This window comes from Neofelis nebulosa, chromosome 13 (genome assembly GCF_028018385.1).
Source record: "Neofelis nebulosa isolate mNeoNeb1 chromosome 13, mNeoNeb1.pri, whole genome shotgun sequence".
Classification (NCBI taxonomy): Eukaryota; Metazoa; Chordata; class Mammalia; order Carnivora; family Felidae; genus Neofelis; species Neofelis nebulosa.
This window is the reverse complement of record NC_080794.1, coordinates 80,503,641-80,519,326: the sequence shown is the minus strand read 5'-3', so window position 1 is coordinate 80,519,326 and position 15,686 is coordinate 80,503,641. Positions and strand designations below refer to the sequence as shown.

Sequence of the window (15,686 nt, the reverse complement as noted above, 5' to 3'; positions counted from 1 at the left end):
GCATGTCCCAGCACCCAGGACGTCCCATCTTTCCTCAGCATCAGATTAGGAAACAAGTATACAGGTAGAAAATACAAATATGACAAGTGGTTTGGCAATGTTTTCCAACCGACACAGTGGCAGGTGCAAATTCCGCGTGAATCCTGAATGAAATTTTGGCATTGAAGGAATTCCAGTGAGTGTGGGAGCCGTGCTGAGGGCTTCCTGGAGGTGGTGGTTTGGAACCAATGGGAAGGATGCCACGGACATGGATTTATGGAGGGAAAGGAAGCAGAGTATATAGTGAAAAGGCAATTTGTGGCTGTAGCCGTCTAAGGATATCTATCCTACCTGGACCTCAGAGTCTTTTAAAGCTCCCTAGGTTACTTTAAAGTACAGCTAAAGGGGCGCCTGGGTGGCTCAGTCAGTTGAGCACCCGACTCTTGCTTTTGGCTCGGGTCATGATCTCACGGTTGATGAGTTCAAGTCTCGAATTGGGCTCCGTGCTTACAGAGCCTGCTTGGTATTCACTCTCTCACCCTCTCTCTCTCTGCCCTGCCCCTGCCCGCACTTTCTTTCTCTCTCTCTCAAAATAAATAAATAAACCTTAAAGCACAGCCAGGGTTGAGAACCTGTGCTGAACGCCCCATGTTCTAGGTATTGTCAGTACTAACAGTATCTGCTGTTCAGGGGTGCCTGTCAGTGCCTGATGCCCACTTGGCATGTATTCTCTCGTTAATCTCCAGTGAGTATTATTATTATTCCCATTTTGATGATGCGAAAAACGCGAGGTTCAGGGAGACTGAGTGGTTTGTTATTCCAAAGTCATGCAGGTAGCAGGAAGTGCTGGAGGCCAGATTCATTCTGGTCCACCTGCCTTCAAAGACCGCACTCTCTGTGGCAGGCTCACAGCCTGGAGGGCTCTCCCAGCTCCTCAAAGCCCCAACAGACCAACTGATGCAGACAGATTGGAGGCTGTGTGAATAGACAGTCCCATTTCCTGGGACTGCAGGAGCCAAGGTAGCAGTGAGGAATGCACCAGGCTGACGTCCTTCCACACGGTGGGACCTCGGGCTCCCAAGGACCCAGACCTGCTACAGTTAGGTCTGCAGCACGTCTCAAAATGGGGCTGGGCCTCTGCGAACCGGGCATACGTTGGGAGGAACCACAAGGGACAGAGGCAGATTTTTTTTTTTTTTAAGTGACAAAAATATGTTTTAAGGTTACTTTTATTTACTTAACTATAAAAGGCATACATGCTTAACCAAAGAAGCTTGGGAAATCAAAATATAAAGATGAAAAAAAATTCATAATTCCATACCTGGAAAAAAACCCACAAATAACATCTGATCTCTAGATTTTTCCCTCCTTTTCTTTCCTATAAGTACACACACGCACGTGTATGTAACTGTTGTGCCACAATGCAGTTCAGAGTTCTTAATGTAAAGAAAGTATTTTTGTACGCTGTTGTTAAAATTCATTTATTTGAGGGGCGTCTGGATGGCTCAGTTCGTTAAGCGTCCCACTTCGGCTCAGGTCATGATCTCTCAGTCTGTGAGTTCGAGCCCCGCGTCGGGCTCCGTGCTGACGGCTCAGAGCCTGAATCCTGCTTTGGATTCTGTGTCTCCCTCTCTCTCTGCCCCTCCCCCACTCATGCTCACTCGTGCACTCTCACTCTCTCTCTCTCTCTCTCTCAAAAATAAACATTAAAAAATTTTATTTATTTGAGAGGGAGAAAGAGGCATTAACTATCTTCCAAAGGTACAACGGGGTGAAAACAAAGTATTTGGACTCTGAGCTGATTCCACAGTGAGTCCCTGGGAAGGGCTTTGGGTTCTGTTTCACTTCAGAAAACTGCCTCTCAGGGGCCTTGCTGGTAACCATCAACATGTGTGCTCAGCATGGCCTGTGGTTCTCTGCTCCTAGAAGGCCCCCAGGAAGGCCCTGTTTTTCCCAGTGAAGGAGTTGGAAGCTGGGAGGAGCGCATTCGGAACCACAAGATTTCACCTAACTTAAGCCCCCCCTCCCCTCAGCGGCTCTGGCTTCCTTCCATGCTGTTGGCTTCATTGCAGTGCCGTCTGAGCAGCCTGCCTCGTGCCCCCGGACACCCCGTTCACTAGGAAGACTCCAGGGAACCTCAGCCCCTTGTCACGGCAGCAGCACTCCAGCCCTGGAGGTGCTGATAGGGCAGCGTGGGCTTTAGGGTGCAGCTGGAACCTGGAAGGGGGACAAATCCTCCCTGAGCAGACCTGACATCCGTGCATCTTCTCGGGTCTTCATTCAAGTCCTATTTACTCTTGGTTTACACACAGTTCTAGCGGGCTCTGGTCCTCAGGTCACGGCGGATTGGACAGCAAGAGGCGACAGCTGACGGGCAGGGAGGAGACAGAAAAGCGAAAGTCAGCATAAAACCGCAGCACAGCGATATCTGGAGCCACCAAGCGCGGGGGCCCTCAGCCCCACGCACTGCCCCGGGGGCATCCCTGTGCTACGGGATGGTGACACCATGAGTGATCCTGATACCCCAGAGCGTCAGGCAAAACTTAAATTGTGGTCAGCGTATTCTGTGAAGAACGGGTTAGACATTTTAATATCTTAAGTTTGAGATCTTAAGAGAAGTTTGGGGCATAAAACTCTGTTACTCTGAGGGGCGTCTGGGTGGCTCAAGCAGTTGAATGTCCAGCTTCGGCTTAGGTCATGATCTCGAGATTTGTGGTTTTGAGCCCCACATCGTGCTCCGCGCTGGCACTGCAGAGCCTGCTTGGGATTCTCTCCCTCTGTCTTTTCCTCTACCCTCCCCCACTTGCTCACGAACGTGCTCTCTCTCTCTCTCTTTCTCAAATAGTTAAACTTTAAACAATTACTTTGAAAACCTATGGAAGTGGAGAGATCCTTCTCTGATTTATTTTATTTATTTTCAATGTTTATTAATTTAGTTTTTGAGAGAGAGAGCAAACCAGGGAGGGGCAGAGGGAGAGAGAAATCCCAAGCAGACTCCATGCCGTCAGCGAGGAGCCTGACATGGGGCTCGAACTCACAGACTGTGAGATCATGACCTGAGCCGGAACCAGGAGTCGGACATTAAACCTACTGAGCCACCCAGGTGCCCCTCCTTCTCTGATCTAACTCGGTTCTGCAAACACGGCCCAGTCGTGTACTCAGCACATGCTGGTAAGGCCAGGAGAGATGGGGGTAGTTCTGTGGCTGTTTCCTTGGAACCTCAGCCTAGAATCAAAGGCTGCTGTTGGACAAATTTAAGTTGTGGGAAGCAGGAAGGAGGAGGCGACCTTACAAAGAGTTGGTTTTTTTCAATGAAGTGCTATTTCCTGCAGTGTCTTTTTTTTTTTTTTTTCTCTCTTAAAAATGCACTTACTAGCAGGTCTATTTCAGTTGTGGTTGGTTTGCTGGTTATTTCTTCTTCCCTTCACTCCCTTATGCTGCAATATTGAGGGAGAGCCCCACTATGTGCCGGGCACCGTGTTAGGAACTGTGTGCGCAGCAAGGAAATCGGCATCCGTCTGACCGTGAAGACAGAGGAGAACAGGTGCTATGAAGGAAAGACTACAGGTGATGGGCTAAGAGAGACTGGGAGGGGCCTACTTTGGAGCTAGTGGTCAGGGAGGGCTCCCTGAAGAGGTGACTGAGGCCTGAGTGGTCAGGGGAAGACAGGTGAAAAGGCGGCAGGACCTTCCAAGGAGAGGCAACAGCAAGTACAAAGGCCCTGGGGTGGGGATCCACTAGGTGTGTTGGAGGAGGTCAGTGTGGCTGGAAGTAAGTCAGGAGCGACTGGCAGGGGTTAGGCCCCGAGGCTGCGGTAACCAGTTTACTCCCGAGGATTTTGAATGGTAACTATTTATTTATTTATTTAAAAAAATTATTTACAAAATTTTTTAAGTTTAATCATTTTTGGAGAGAGAGAGAGAGACAGAGTGTGAGCAGGGGAGGGGCAGAGAGGGAGAGGGAGACACAGAATGTGAAGCAGGCTCCAGGCTCCGAGCTGTTAGCACAGAGCCCGATGCAGGACTCGAACCCACAAACTGTGAGATCATGACCTGAGCTGATCGGATGCTTAACTGACGGAGCCACCCAGGCACCCCTCAAAAAAAATTTTTTTTATGTTTATTTATTTTTGAGAGAGAGAGAGAGACAGACAGACAGACAGAGCATGAGCCCAGGGAGGGGAAGAGGGAGAGGGAGACACAGAGTCCGAAGCAGGCTCCAGGCTCTTAGCCGTCAGTACAGAGCCTGACATGGGGCTCGAACCCACAAACCGTGAGATCATGAACTGAGCCGAAGTTGAAGGCTTAACCGACTGAGCCAACCATTCAAGCTGCCTCTTGAACGGTCACTATTTATAGAATGTGCCAGTTAGGCTAATAAGATTTGGGCCTCTTAAAAGCTGGGCACCTTGGCTGTGATCCCCGGCTCCAGCTGTACCCGTCCCTCACCAGCCCGTGCAAGAGAGGGATGGTACCTCGGTGCAGGGCCATCTCTACCAGCTGTGAACCTGCAGCCTCCTCACCGAGGCTCATCATCTGTACCCCGATGGCCTGACACCTGCCGTCTTCCCCTCCCCCACTGCCCATCGCTTCCTGGGTGCTGAGCTCAGATTTACTGTCATTGTCACTGTATGTTGGGTTAGCCAGGATGGGGAAGGGGGAGCTCATGTTCCAGTCTGGCCTCCATCTGGCCCCCGGTGAGTCCCTTTCTTAGTGTGGCCTCTGTGTCCTCATCTGTAACATGGGGTTTTGGCAAGCTCTGTTCCCTCTCGGAGCTGCACAGCGAAGCAGTCTACAAACCTTCAATGTCCATAAACCTTTTTAACCTGACGTTAAAAAGTGGCTGCCTGGTAGCCACCACCTGATTTCCTTAGACCTGATTTTGTCCGCCTTTTCTTCGACTTTAGAATTTAGTAGCTGTGAAACACTGGGCAAGATGCAATCCCTCTGTATGCCTCAGTGTCCTCATTTGTTTTGAAACAGAGGTTACGATAAGGCAGTTGTGAGGGTGAAACGCAGTCGTATCCGTGAAGTGCTTACTTAGTGCTTACCTTCAGAACGTCACGTGAAGATAACTTTAATTTCAGGCAGTAGTTCTTTTTCTTTTTTTTTAAGTTTATTTATTTATTTAGAGAGAGAGAGAGTGCGCGCGCATGGGAGCAACAGAGAGAGGGAGGGAGAATCCCAAGCAGGCTCCACACAGTCAGCACGGAGCCCGACGTGGGGCTCAAACTCACAAACCATGAGATCATGACCTGGGCCGAAAGCAAGAGCTGGACACTTACCCGACTGAGCCACCCAGGCGCCTCTGATTTCGTGCAGTCGTTCTTAACTGGGGATGATTTTGCCCCCTAGGGATACTGGGGAGTGTGTGGAGACCTTTCTGGCTGTCACAGCTGGGGTGGGGGCTCCATTGGCACCTAGCGGGTAGAGGCCAGGATGCTGCTGAATATGGTGACAGGACAGCCCCACACGGGACACAGAGTTCTCTGGCCCAAGGTATCAGTGGTGCTGAGGTGGAGAAATCCTGATATAAATGGACTTCCAGAACCGTAGCAGAGTTCACGCAACCTTCCCCTCACGTGCCTCAGGTCCCCAACTAAAAAGCAGCAAAGAATGTATATGTCTGGTTTCCACACTAGAATTCTGGGAAAACATTAAGTTTACACAGTTTACACAGTGCTTTCGTGGGTACCTCTCATTTGACTCTGGAGGAGTCTTGGGGAAGGTGGCACCCGGCACCTCAGTTTACCAGTGAGAGAGTTTGCTCCCTGGGAAGGTGATGTGACTAGCCTGAGGTCACAGTGCTGGGAGAGGGGGAAACAGCTTGGGCTCAGGGCTTCTGGCGCAGCCGGACTCTTCCCACCTCCCCATCACCCCATCACCCCATGGGAACGCGCCTTGCGCAAAGCAGTGGTATTTGTTCTTAGCTCCTCCTGGTCTGGGCCGCCATTTTCCTTTCACACTTGCTTTACAGTGACCCTGCCTTTGGCATTGAAAGACCTGCCAGGGCTCTCACCTTCTCCATTCCCACTTTGTCTCCCTGGCTCAGTTGTGCTCTTTTGCACCTCCAGCCTGGCTGATTCTAGAACTTCCCTGTCGTCAGTTACTCAGGTACCGAGAGCCAGTTACAACATGAAGGGATCAAACCGGTCACAGCAGCCTAGCAAGCGTATCTCTGTACAAGAAATGACAACGTCCGTCTGTGCTGGTCTTGTCAGCTCAGTGGGCTGGACCCTTGTGTCCTGCTCGCCTGCAGGGCTAGGAACTCCAGGGAGCAAGGCCGGCCCAGGGGCCCAGTGAGCCAGCACTAGCCGTGAGCATACCCTGTTACCATGTCACTCACGATGCTGAGCAGGTTAATTTTAAAAATTATTTTTGGGGCGCCTGGGTGGCGCAGTCGGTTAAGCGTCCGACTTCAGCCAGGTCACGATCTCGCGGTCCGTGAGTTCGAGCCCCGCGTCGGGCTCTGGGCTGACGGCTCGGAGCCTGGAGCCTGTTTCCAATTCTGTGTCTCCCTCTCTCTCTGCCCCTCCCCCGTTCATGCTCTGTCTCTCTCTGTCCCAAAAATAAATTAAAAACGTTGAAAAAAAAAAATTAAAAAAAAAATAAATTATTTTTAACTGTTAAATAACTGCATGTTCACTGCTGAGAAGAAAAGAAAATTCACATAACCCAGAGGGTCTGAAGTAAGAAGCTAAAACCCCCCAGGGCGTGCCTTCCCTCTCACTCCCTGGTGGGAACTCTCGTATGTTTCAGATCCTTCCAGACCCTTCCCCGAACGTGTAAGAATGGAACGCTTTGAAATCTGCTCAGTGACTTGAGATTGTGCCATGTCAGTGATTTTTTTTTTTTTAATTTTTTTTTTTTAACATTTATTTATTTTTGAGACAGAGAGAGATAGAGCATGAACAGGGGAGGGGCAGAGAGAGAGGGAGACACAGAATCCGAAACAGGCTCCAGGCTCTGAGCTGTCAGCACAGAGCCCGACGTGGGGCTCGAACCCACGGACCGTGAGATCATGACCCGAGCCGAAGTCAGCCGCTTAACCAACTGAGCCACCCAGGCGCCCCGACCATGTCGGTGATTTAAAACAAAACTCTGCTCCTGTAAGTTTCTCAGCACCATCTTGTTTATATACCTGTCTTGCTCTGAAGCCTCTTGTTTGAATTCCACAGAAGAGCATGACTGGAGATGATGGAAGGGCCAAGGTCATTGCACATGGCAACTTGAGACCATGGCTTTCTTGGACCATGAAGGAGGTTGGGGGGGGGGGTGGAGCAAGGCTGCTCATTCTTCTTCCTTAAATCTCGCCCAGGCTTGGTGCTAAGTCTGTCTGGGGAAGGCACAGTGGAGGCAGCCTCCTCCACGGAAAAGGAAGCCCTCAGCCTCTGATGTTTAAAAACAATGTAGAAAAGACTTCATTGAGATGTCAGTGCTCCCAGCCACATCCTTGACAGAGAAAGGAACCGTGTGCGTCTGGCGCCTTTTTAGCAGTGTCGTTTCTTTGAGTTTCCCCAGAACCCAAGTAGAGAGAAACACTTCCTTTTTAGACATCAAGAAGAAGGGGTGGACCGGTTGGTGGGGACCCAGCAGTGAGGGAGGGGCCGCCATGCCCCCGGGGTCATAGGGGGTCCGCTCCCTCCCCCACCCCCCTGCGGCTCCAAGTCTGCGGTGGTGTCTGGAGCCGGGGATTCTGGGCGCCTCCGTCTTGTGGGTGCCAGCTGACCTCTGCCCCCAAAGATTCAGATTTGTCCACTCCCGAAATCGGCATTTTCCAGTGTGCAAAGCCAGAGAGGGCAGGTCGTGGGTTTTCATTCAAATGGAAGAAAAGTTGGCTCCCTGTGTCCACCACAGCCATTTGCCTTATGAGGGGCGGGGCAGGGGCAGTAAGGGTAGTATTTAAATACTTTGAGATTTAAAAAAAATTTTTTTTTTAGTAACTTTAAAAAGGTATTTAGGGGAAGAAGGTGGGTGGGTGCTAGAATAGCTTTTAACTCTCTTCTTTATGGCAAAAGGCAAAAGTGAAATACTTTCACCTCATGTAGAAAGCATGTCATTTGGGCCTGGGATTTGAGCATTTGACCAATTGTCCCCTGCTCAGTGAGACAGCACAGCCCCGTGGGCCTGTGAGGGCAGGCCTCCCTCCTTTTCCGTCCATGTCCACCCTCTTTCTGGAGTTCTGATCCCACCCAGCATGGCATCCGTCTTTGGCAGCCTGTCCAGGAAACACTGTCCAGGGTGACAAGAAACTCCCATGGCCCAGCCGGGCACGTTGGGACGAGGGCTGGCCTGAGCTGCTGTCTGCAGGCTGCCCTCAGACCTTCTCTTGATTTCACCCCATTCCCACTCAGAAGATGGGGAGATGGTCTTGAACTTGGGGGGTGGGACATCCCTGTGTGTGCCCTGCCCGACAGCATCTGCAACGCCCAGCTGATTCTGCATCGTTTCGTGGCTTGAGGGCTGGAGGGAGGGGGCTTGCTTTTTTCACACTTTGTACGTGTAGGTATGAAGGCATGTCTGGGGTCTGGGTGTGGGGGGAGACAGCACATTCTAGAAGTGCTGCTCAGAGACCATAGCACTGGCCACCTTCTTGAACCCAGCTCCTGAAGCAAACATGAAAACTCATTACTAAAACTCTCTGCTGCATTGAAGGACCCAGTTGAAATAACACAGCAGAGAGGTTTGAAAAGGAGGGAGGATGCTTGTTTTGGTCTTTTAATGTTCCTATCGTCTGAGAAGCGTTAAAAGATTAGGCTTGAAACCCACTTAATCGACACAGGGACGTAATCTTCACCGAGAAGCCTTCAAGCCTAGTTAAGCGTCCCATTTTCTGCACAGATGAGGGTGCCTCGGGGAGCGTGTCCTTTCCTGGAGCTGCAGATTCGGCACAACCTCCAGTTGGAGCACCGCGTGGATATTTTCCCTTGCAGAAAGGCAAATCCTAATCAATCATCGCCCTGGGATCTGGAGGGGGGGGTGCCGTGGCTGTGTAATGGGACCTTGTGCAAGGATGCCCACGGGTGGGAAGGCTCCCTTGCCTTTATCACCTAGAGTTCCACCTCCAGTCGCCTGCAGGAATGGATCCCAAGACGACGACGCTAAATAGTTTACAGTCCAGGCATGCCACTTACAGATGTGGGGCAGCCAAAACCTGAAACCTGCTGAGCCACAGCTGCCTTGGCCAAAAAAAAAAAAAGTACGGAATGCAGTTTAGCTGCCAACTCAAGTTTTCTGCTTCATCGGCCGCCTGTCTCTGAGAAGGACCGTCTGTCTGCTGTCCAGCTCTGCTCTGATGCCGTCTGCCTACCTGGAGCCCTCCTCACCACCCCCTGCTCGATTTGTCTCCACCTTCTTCCTTTCTCTTCCCTGCAGACAAGTTGAGGTGTGCTGTCAGTTCAGGCCCGGTGAGGCCGGTTCTCCCCATCTGAGAGTCCTTGATTTGTAGAACCTTCTGGAACACCTAGGGCCATCTCCTTTTCCGTGCTCAAGTAGGAGTGAGCTGAAATCAGTAAGCCAACTGTTAGTTTCCAAGGGCCATCTTAACAAGCTATCTCGAACTGAGTCACTTAAAACAACAGAAATCTATTTTCTAAGTTCAGGAGGACAGAAATCCAAAATCAAGGTGTCGGCAAGGCTGTGCCCCTCTGGAAGGTTCTACGGAGGAATCTTTTCCTGCCTCCTCCTGGCGGGGGCTAGCATTCCTTGGCGTTCCTGGCTTATAGCAGCATCATTCAGATCTATGCTTCTGTCTTCAGACCTATGGTCTCTTCCCTCTGTGTCCCTCCGTGGTGTCCTTCCTTCTCATGAAGATACCACTCCTTGAATGATGATGTCATCTCGAGATCCTCAACTAACCTTATTCCAAATAAGGTCACATTCTGAGGTTCCAGGTGGATGTACACTTTGGGGGTACACCATTCAACCCACCGTACTGACTTTTAGGGATATTTGTTTCCCATTTATATACACAAATACATGTCTTTTTTTAAACATTTTTAATTTTTTAAAAGTAATCTCTACACCCAGCATAGGGCTTGGGCTCATAACCCTGAGATTAAGAGTCACATGCTCTTCTGACTGAGCCAGTCAGGTGCCCCCGCAAATACTCTTTTTTTTTTTTTAATTTTTTTTTTTTTTTTTTCAACATTTTTTATTTATTTTTGGGACAGAGAGAGACAGAGCATGAACGGGGGAGGGGCAGAGAGAGAGGGAGACACAGAATCGGAAACAGGCTCCAGGCTCCGAGCCATCAGCCCAGAGCCTGACGCGGGGCTCGAACTCACGGATCGCGAGATCGTGACCTGGCTGAAGTCGGACGCTCAACCGACTGCGCCACCCAGGCGCCCCATCTTTTTTAAAAAATGTTTATTTATTTTTTGACAGAGACAGAGAGAGAGAGAGAGCACGAGCTGGGGATAGGCAGAGAGAGAGGGAGACAGAGGATCTGAAGTGGGCTTTGTGCTGAGGACGGAGAGCCTGACGTGGGGTTTGAACTCACGTGCCGTGAGACCGTGACCTGAGCCAAAGTCGGATGCTTACCTGACAGAGCCACCCATGTGCCTCCCACTCCCCCACAAATTCACTCTTGAAGAACATATTTGGGGTCATTGTGTTTTGTTTTATTGAATTTTTAAAATTCAGTGTTCAGTCACGTAACAATCACATATTATTACATTTTTTTCATGTTTAACTCTTTACAGACTTCATTTTCAGTGACTGTCCTATTGGTCTGCCAGGTGAGTGGCGGGACAGTCTAGTGGTTAGGAGTGCGGGCTGGAGATCGAGGTGGCCAGCGTTTGCATCCCCCACGTCTGTCTTGGGCTGTGAAGGGCTATGGCCCCCTCCAGAATCCGACGTTGGAGTCCTAAGCCCCAGTGCCTCAGAATGTGACTGTGTTTAACGATGGGGAGGCAATTAATGTGAAATGAGGTCATTGGGGTGGGCCCTAATCCAATATGACTGGTGTCCTTCTAAGAAAAGGTGACGAGGACACAGCCACACACAGAGAGAAGGCTTTGTGGGGACACAGGGGAGAGACGGCCATGTACAGATCTTCCTCAACTCGATATGGAGGTACCTTCTGACAGTGAGTTGAAAATATTGCAAGTTGAAGATGCATTTAGCACATCTAACGTGCCGAACCTCGTAGCTTGGCCCAGCCTCCCTTGAACGTGCTCTGAACACTTACAGGAGCCGACAGCTGGGCAAAATCATGGAACACAAAGCCTGTTTTACAATGCGGTGTTAGGTTATCACATGTTGTGCATCGAAGACCGTGCCGAAAGTGAAAACAGGACAGCTGCACGGCTGTAGGACGGTTGTCGGCATAGGAGCTGTCGGCCCTCGTGGTCCCGGGCATGACTGCAAGCTGTGATGGCCACTGCCCAGCGTGTGAAGTCAAAAAATCATTAAGTTGAGGCCATCTACAGAAGTCGTCTAAACTCCTGGCCTCCAGAACCGTGAGGAGAGAAAGTTCTGTTGTTCCAGCCCCGCAGTCTGCGTCACAGCCCCGGCAGATGGGTACCCTGACCGCTGGGGCAAAGCCCCAAACCTCTGAGGCCTCTTTCCTTCTCTCTACAGTTAGGTCCTCTTCGGGGCTCGTGAGGAGTAAATGAGAGAATACTCTGCGTGCTCCCTGGGGCTTGTTGGAAGGTGCTCCAGGCAGAGTTGGTACCGCCCTGGTCGAATTTGCCCGCCCTCTGTGGTTGCACGTTGGGTGCTTTCTGTCCATGCACGGGGCGAATATTTACTGGACCCGGGTCGTGGCCATTTGCCCTGTGATAAATGAGGCTGTGGCCTGTGGTCAGCAGCTGAGCACACTGTTTTTGGCTACTTTCTTGGGAAGGATTTTTTTTTTTTAACGTTTATTTATTTATTTTGAGAGAGACAGAGAGAGTGTGAGCAGGGGAGGGGCAGAGGGAGAGACAGAGAGAGTCCCAAGCAGGCTCTGTGTGCCATGCGGAGCCTGACGTGGGGCTCGATCTCAAAGACCTTGAGATCATGACCTGAGATGAAACCAAGAGACGCTCCACTGACTGAGCCACCCAGGTGCCCCTGGAAGGGATTTTTAGGTGCTTGCTCTATCCTCCAAGCTATTTTCACTGAGCACCTCCCATGGGGGGGCCCTGTGATGGGAGCAGCCTGTTGCCATGCGCTCCTAGGCCAGTGCCCAGGGAACCCATTTGCCGGTGGCAGTGATGAACCATTAGGCAGCTCACATGCCCGGAAAATGTTGTCATTGGGAGCGACGTCCCTTTCCTTTTTCAAACCTGTCCAGGGTCTGATGGCTGCAGCCGCCACCTGGTGACTTTATGGCACCAGGAGCTGCACCAGGAGGCAGGCGGAGGCTCTTGGCAGAGGAAGCCCTCACCCAAAAGCCTTCAGGGGCATTTCACACCTGCCCATGTCAGGGAGTGGCCATTATGCTCCTGTTAAATAGTTTGTGGCCTCCCCTCCCCTCGAGGTGTGGGCACTGGTGGAGTGCCAGGAGCCCGAGGCCTCTCCTGGAGGCTGAGTCCTGCCAGCCCCTGAGCACTCCCCTCAGCTGCAGCGACCTCCTGCCCTCTGCCCCCGCCTCCTCCATCCCTGGGTGCCTCCAGCCTTGGCCTTTTTTCTTCTCTTCTTTGAAGTGTGAGCCTCAGAGGCACGACAGGCAAACAGGATGCTCCCCTCCCACACGCAGAGACTTCAGACGAGACACTTGGGTCGAACCGCATCCTGCTGGCAGTGGTGGGTCCCATCTGCCGCGGACCTGGTGTGGGAGGGGGTGCAGGGCTGGGTGCCAGGAGGGGTACTCACGAAGGGGTTCTCGCTAGTCACTCTGAGCCTCATTCCAGAATTCCAGCAAGGTGGGCATGACAGGGTTCCCTCTGGGAGCTCCGTGCCTGGAAAAGCTGAATAATGCAGGTGGTGAGGGATGGTAACACCTGCTTGGCGCCTTTGTGAGAGGCCACAATAGATAGCGGCATTCCTCATCCCCTGCCTTGCCCTTGGCTATGATTTTTATGTTGTTTTCTGGGAGCTATTTTGTTGTCGTTGTTGTTTTAAAACGAGTAATTTCTCCAAACCTTGGCAAAATCAGTCCAGGGTTGCAAGATTGCTCTAAAATAGGTGACGGCTATGGAGAGGCACCAGGTGGGGACCTACGGGAGGCGTGCTCTTCCTCAACAGCTGCAGATCTGAGGCAAGACCAGAGGGGACACCCAGGGAAGGGCAGGCAATAGTGTAAGAGTTTCGGGAAAACACAAAGTCCTAAATCTTGCCCGAGTCGTGGCCTCTGAGGATAGCAAAAATGATTTAGGCGCTTCTCCTGTGAGCGAAGCCATCTTGGGAAAATGAACGTGTAAAGGTGGAAGGGTCCAGTTCTCCCATCCCCAAGCAGATGTTCTGAGTCCTGAGACTCCATCAGACATTTAGTTTTCAAAATAGTTCGTGTGTGTGTGTGTGTGTGTGTGTGTGTGTGTGTGTGTTGGGGGAGGTCGAATTTAAAAGATGTCAGGGTTTTACCACCCACTTTATAACCCCGCCTGGCAGTGAGCGACATTCTAGATGCCTCTGGAACTTTCCACTTGTTGAGCCCATGGTAGTGCAGTCAGTGAAGACACCAGGGTACGTGGTGTGGATTTTTCATCGGCAGAATGTCCTGAAAATTCGGTTGAAAGGTTTGAGAGAGAGATGATGAGGGAGATTTCTGAAGAGACTGTACTCCTCGACAGCCAGAAAATGCTTTTGTGTTTGCTTCTCTCTTCCCCACCGGTTTTTGTAGGGCAAGGGTGGAGGATGGGGAAAGATCAGGTGGGAGGATAGGAGAGGGGATACCAGGAGTAGGGGCCGTGGCTAAGAAGAGGGGGCAACTTTCTGCCCTGTGGTGCAGGAGGCAGCACTCTAATCCGAGGACTTAGGCTCTATCAGGGGTCCTGAGAGTTGTTTCTTTCCCAGAGACAGGCTCCTGGGCCTATGTGAGTGTGCAGGTGGCCGCAGGCTGCAGCCAGCTGTTGCTTTTTTAAATTAGAGCCTGTTCCCAGAGCCTCTCCTTGCTAGGGCTGTGGTTTCACTCCCCTGCTTGCATTAAACAAGCCCCATTTTGCTTCTTGGCACAATAATAGGTTTGTTTGAGATCCTGGATTCCAGACTTCTGGGGGTCTTGCCATATTGGCATCATCTGACAATGACCAAAAGCGGCCTTTACAATATGACCATCTCTACAGAAACGGTTTGTGCTCTGCCGTCTCAGGTTTCTGGAAAAAGGCATCCCTGTGTTACCTATCCAAATAAAGTGGAAGTTCTTAACGGACCTCCTGCTACAAGGGTGTGAGTCAATGCTGTGTGCATTTACACTTCCGTGGAAAATAAGGGTAGATTTGTTCGTGTGGTTATTTAAATGTCCATTGAGACTATTTGAAAATGACCGAAACCACCCCGGAAATCCTCCTGGTCTAGGACACGACTTACTTGCTTTGTGCGTCTTGTACGAATGTGTCTTCTTTGGCACCCGATAGGTACAAAATAAACACTGGATAGGATGATTCGCGGCCCGATTAGCCTCCTCCTTTAGACTCTTTTTCATTTTCCCCTTAGATCTTCAACCTCATGAAGTATGACAGCTACAGCCGCTTCTTGAAGTCTGACTTGTTTTTAAAACACAAGCGAACCGAGGAAGAGGAAGAAGATCCGCCCGATGCCCAAACTGCAGCTAAAAGGGCTTCGAGAATTTATAACACATGAGTCCCCAAAGAGCTGGCAGGACTGGCTTTCAGAAGCGAAGGAACTTGCTCTCAGGACCATGCAGGGTTTATAATTGCTTTGTTATCTGTAAGGACTGAAATGTGCAAAACCCCTCCGTGGGATATGTGTATTTTATTAACTGCTTGACCAGTAAGTTTTGCATGATGGCTAATCTTACATAAAAAAACAAATAGCTTTGAAGTTTTAGTTCACATACACACACACACACACACACGCGCGCGCGCGCAGAAGAATCCTTAAACACTGGACACCTTGAGCATCTTGATTAAATGTCCTGCGAGGCCACCAGGTGAACTTAGAGCCACCTCTTACATTTTAAGTCATTGCCCGGCCTCTGTGGGAAGGGTCATGCAAGTCCACAGATCCACTTGGGCAAATCAGCTCAAGAAAGAATTGATCTGACAAACTCAGGCCCCCGGGGGTGCTGGTGGTCAAGTACCTTTGTGGTTAAATACTTCTCGGGAATGAGTTCAGTGCTGGGAAAAGAAAATTCATCACTGACAGCCTGTACAGATTTGGGGAGCTGTATGTGAGCATCCTCAGAGGGTTCTTGCTCCTTGTGTGGGGATTTGTCCCGGTTTTGCCTATAATCCGTGACATTTCATGCCACACAGATAAATAGTTCATCTTGACAGAAACAAGATCTCGACCAGGAAGAAAGACAAATGGGAAATTGTTCAGGGTCCCCGTGACACCACAAGGTGGTGTTGAATGGGCTCGTGGCCCGTGGCCCATGCCGATGTTGGAGTTGGTGGGATATGGGTATTCTGTTCCCCCATAGCCCATCTGAGGACACATTGGAACCCTTGCTTCTCTGTGCCTACCCTTTTGCTGGACTTGTTGACTCTGGGCTTGACACTTCAACGAGAGGAAAGAAGTCCTCTTTGAAAGTTTCTTCTTGGGTAGAGAAGCTTGAGTGAAATCTTGCTTGGCTGGGGCTGTCCCAGTGAGCCCAGGTTC

The 15,686-nt window shown here is 50.7% G+C and overlaps 1 protein-coding gene across 5 annotated transcripts in view; it reads left to right on the top strand.

The window, feature by feature from the left end:
* Positions 1 to 15,026, top strand: part of RGS10 (regulator of G protein signaling 10) — a 41,810-nt gene extending 26,784 nt beyond the window's left edge. For 2 of the 5 annotated variants that reach the window (XM_058697933.1, XM_058697934.1), the window contains exon 5: positions 8,820 to 10,095. In XM_058697933.1, the coding sequence (XP_058553916.1) occupies positions 8,820 to 9,032 (213 nt within the window). In that variant the 3' untranslated portion in view covers positions 9,033 to 10,095. Of the gene's footprint in view, positions 1 to 1,905; positions 3,321 to 8,819; positions 10,096 to 14,086; positions 14,275 to 14,558 lie in introns of those variants that run through there. The other 3 variants (XM_058697935.1, XM_058697937.1, XM_058697936.1) reach the window with 3 other exon arrangements.
* The last annotated feature ends 660 nt before the right edge of the window (positions 15,027 to 15,686 follow it).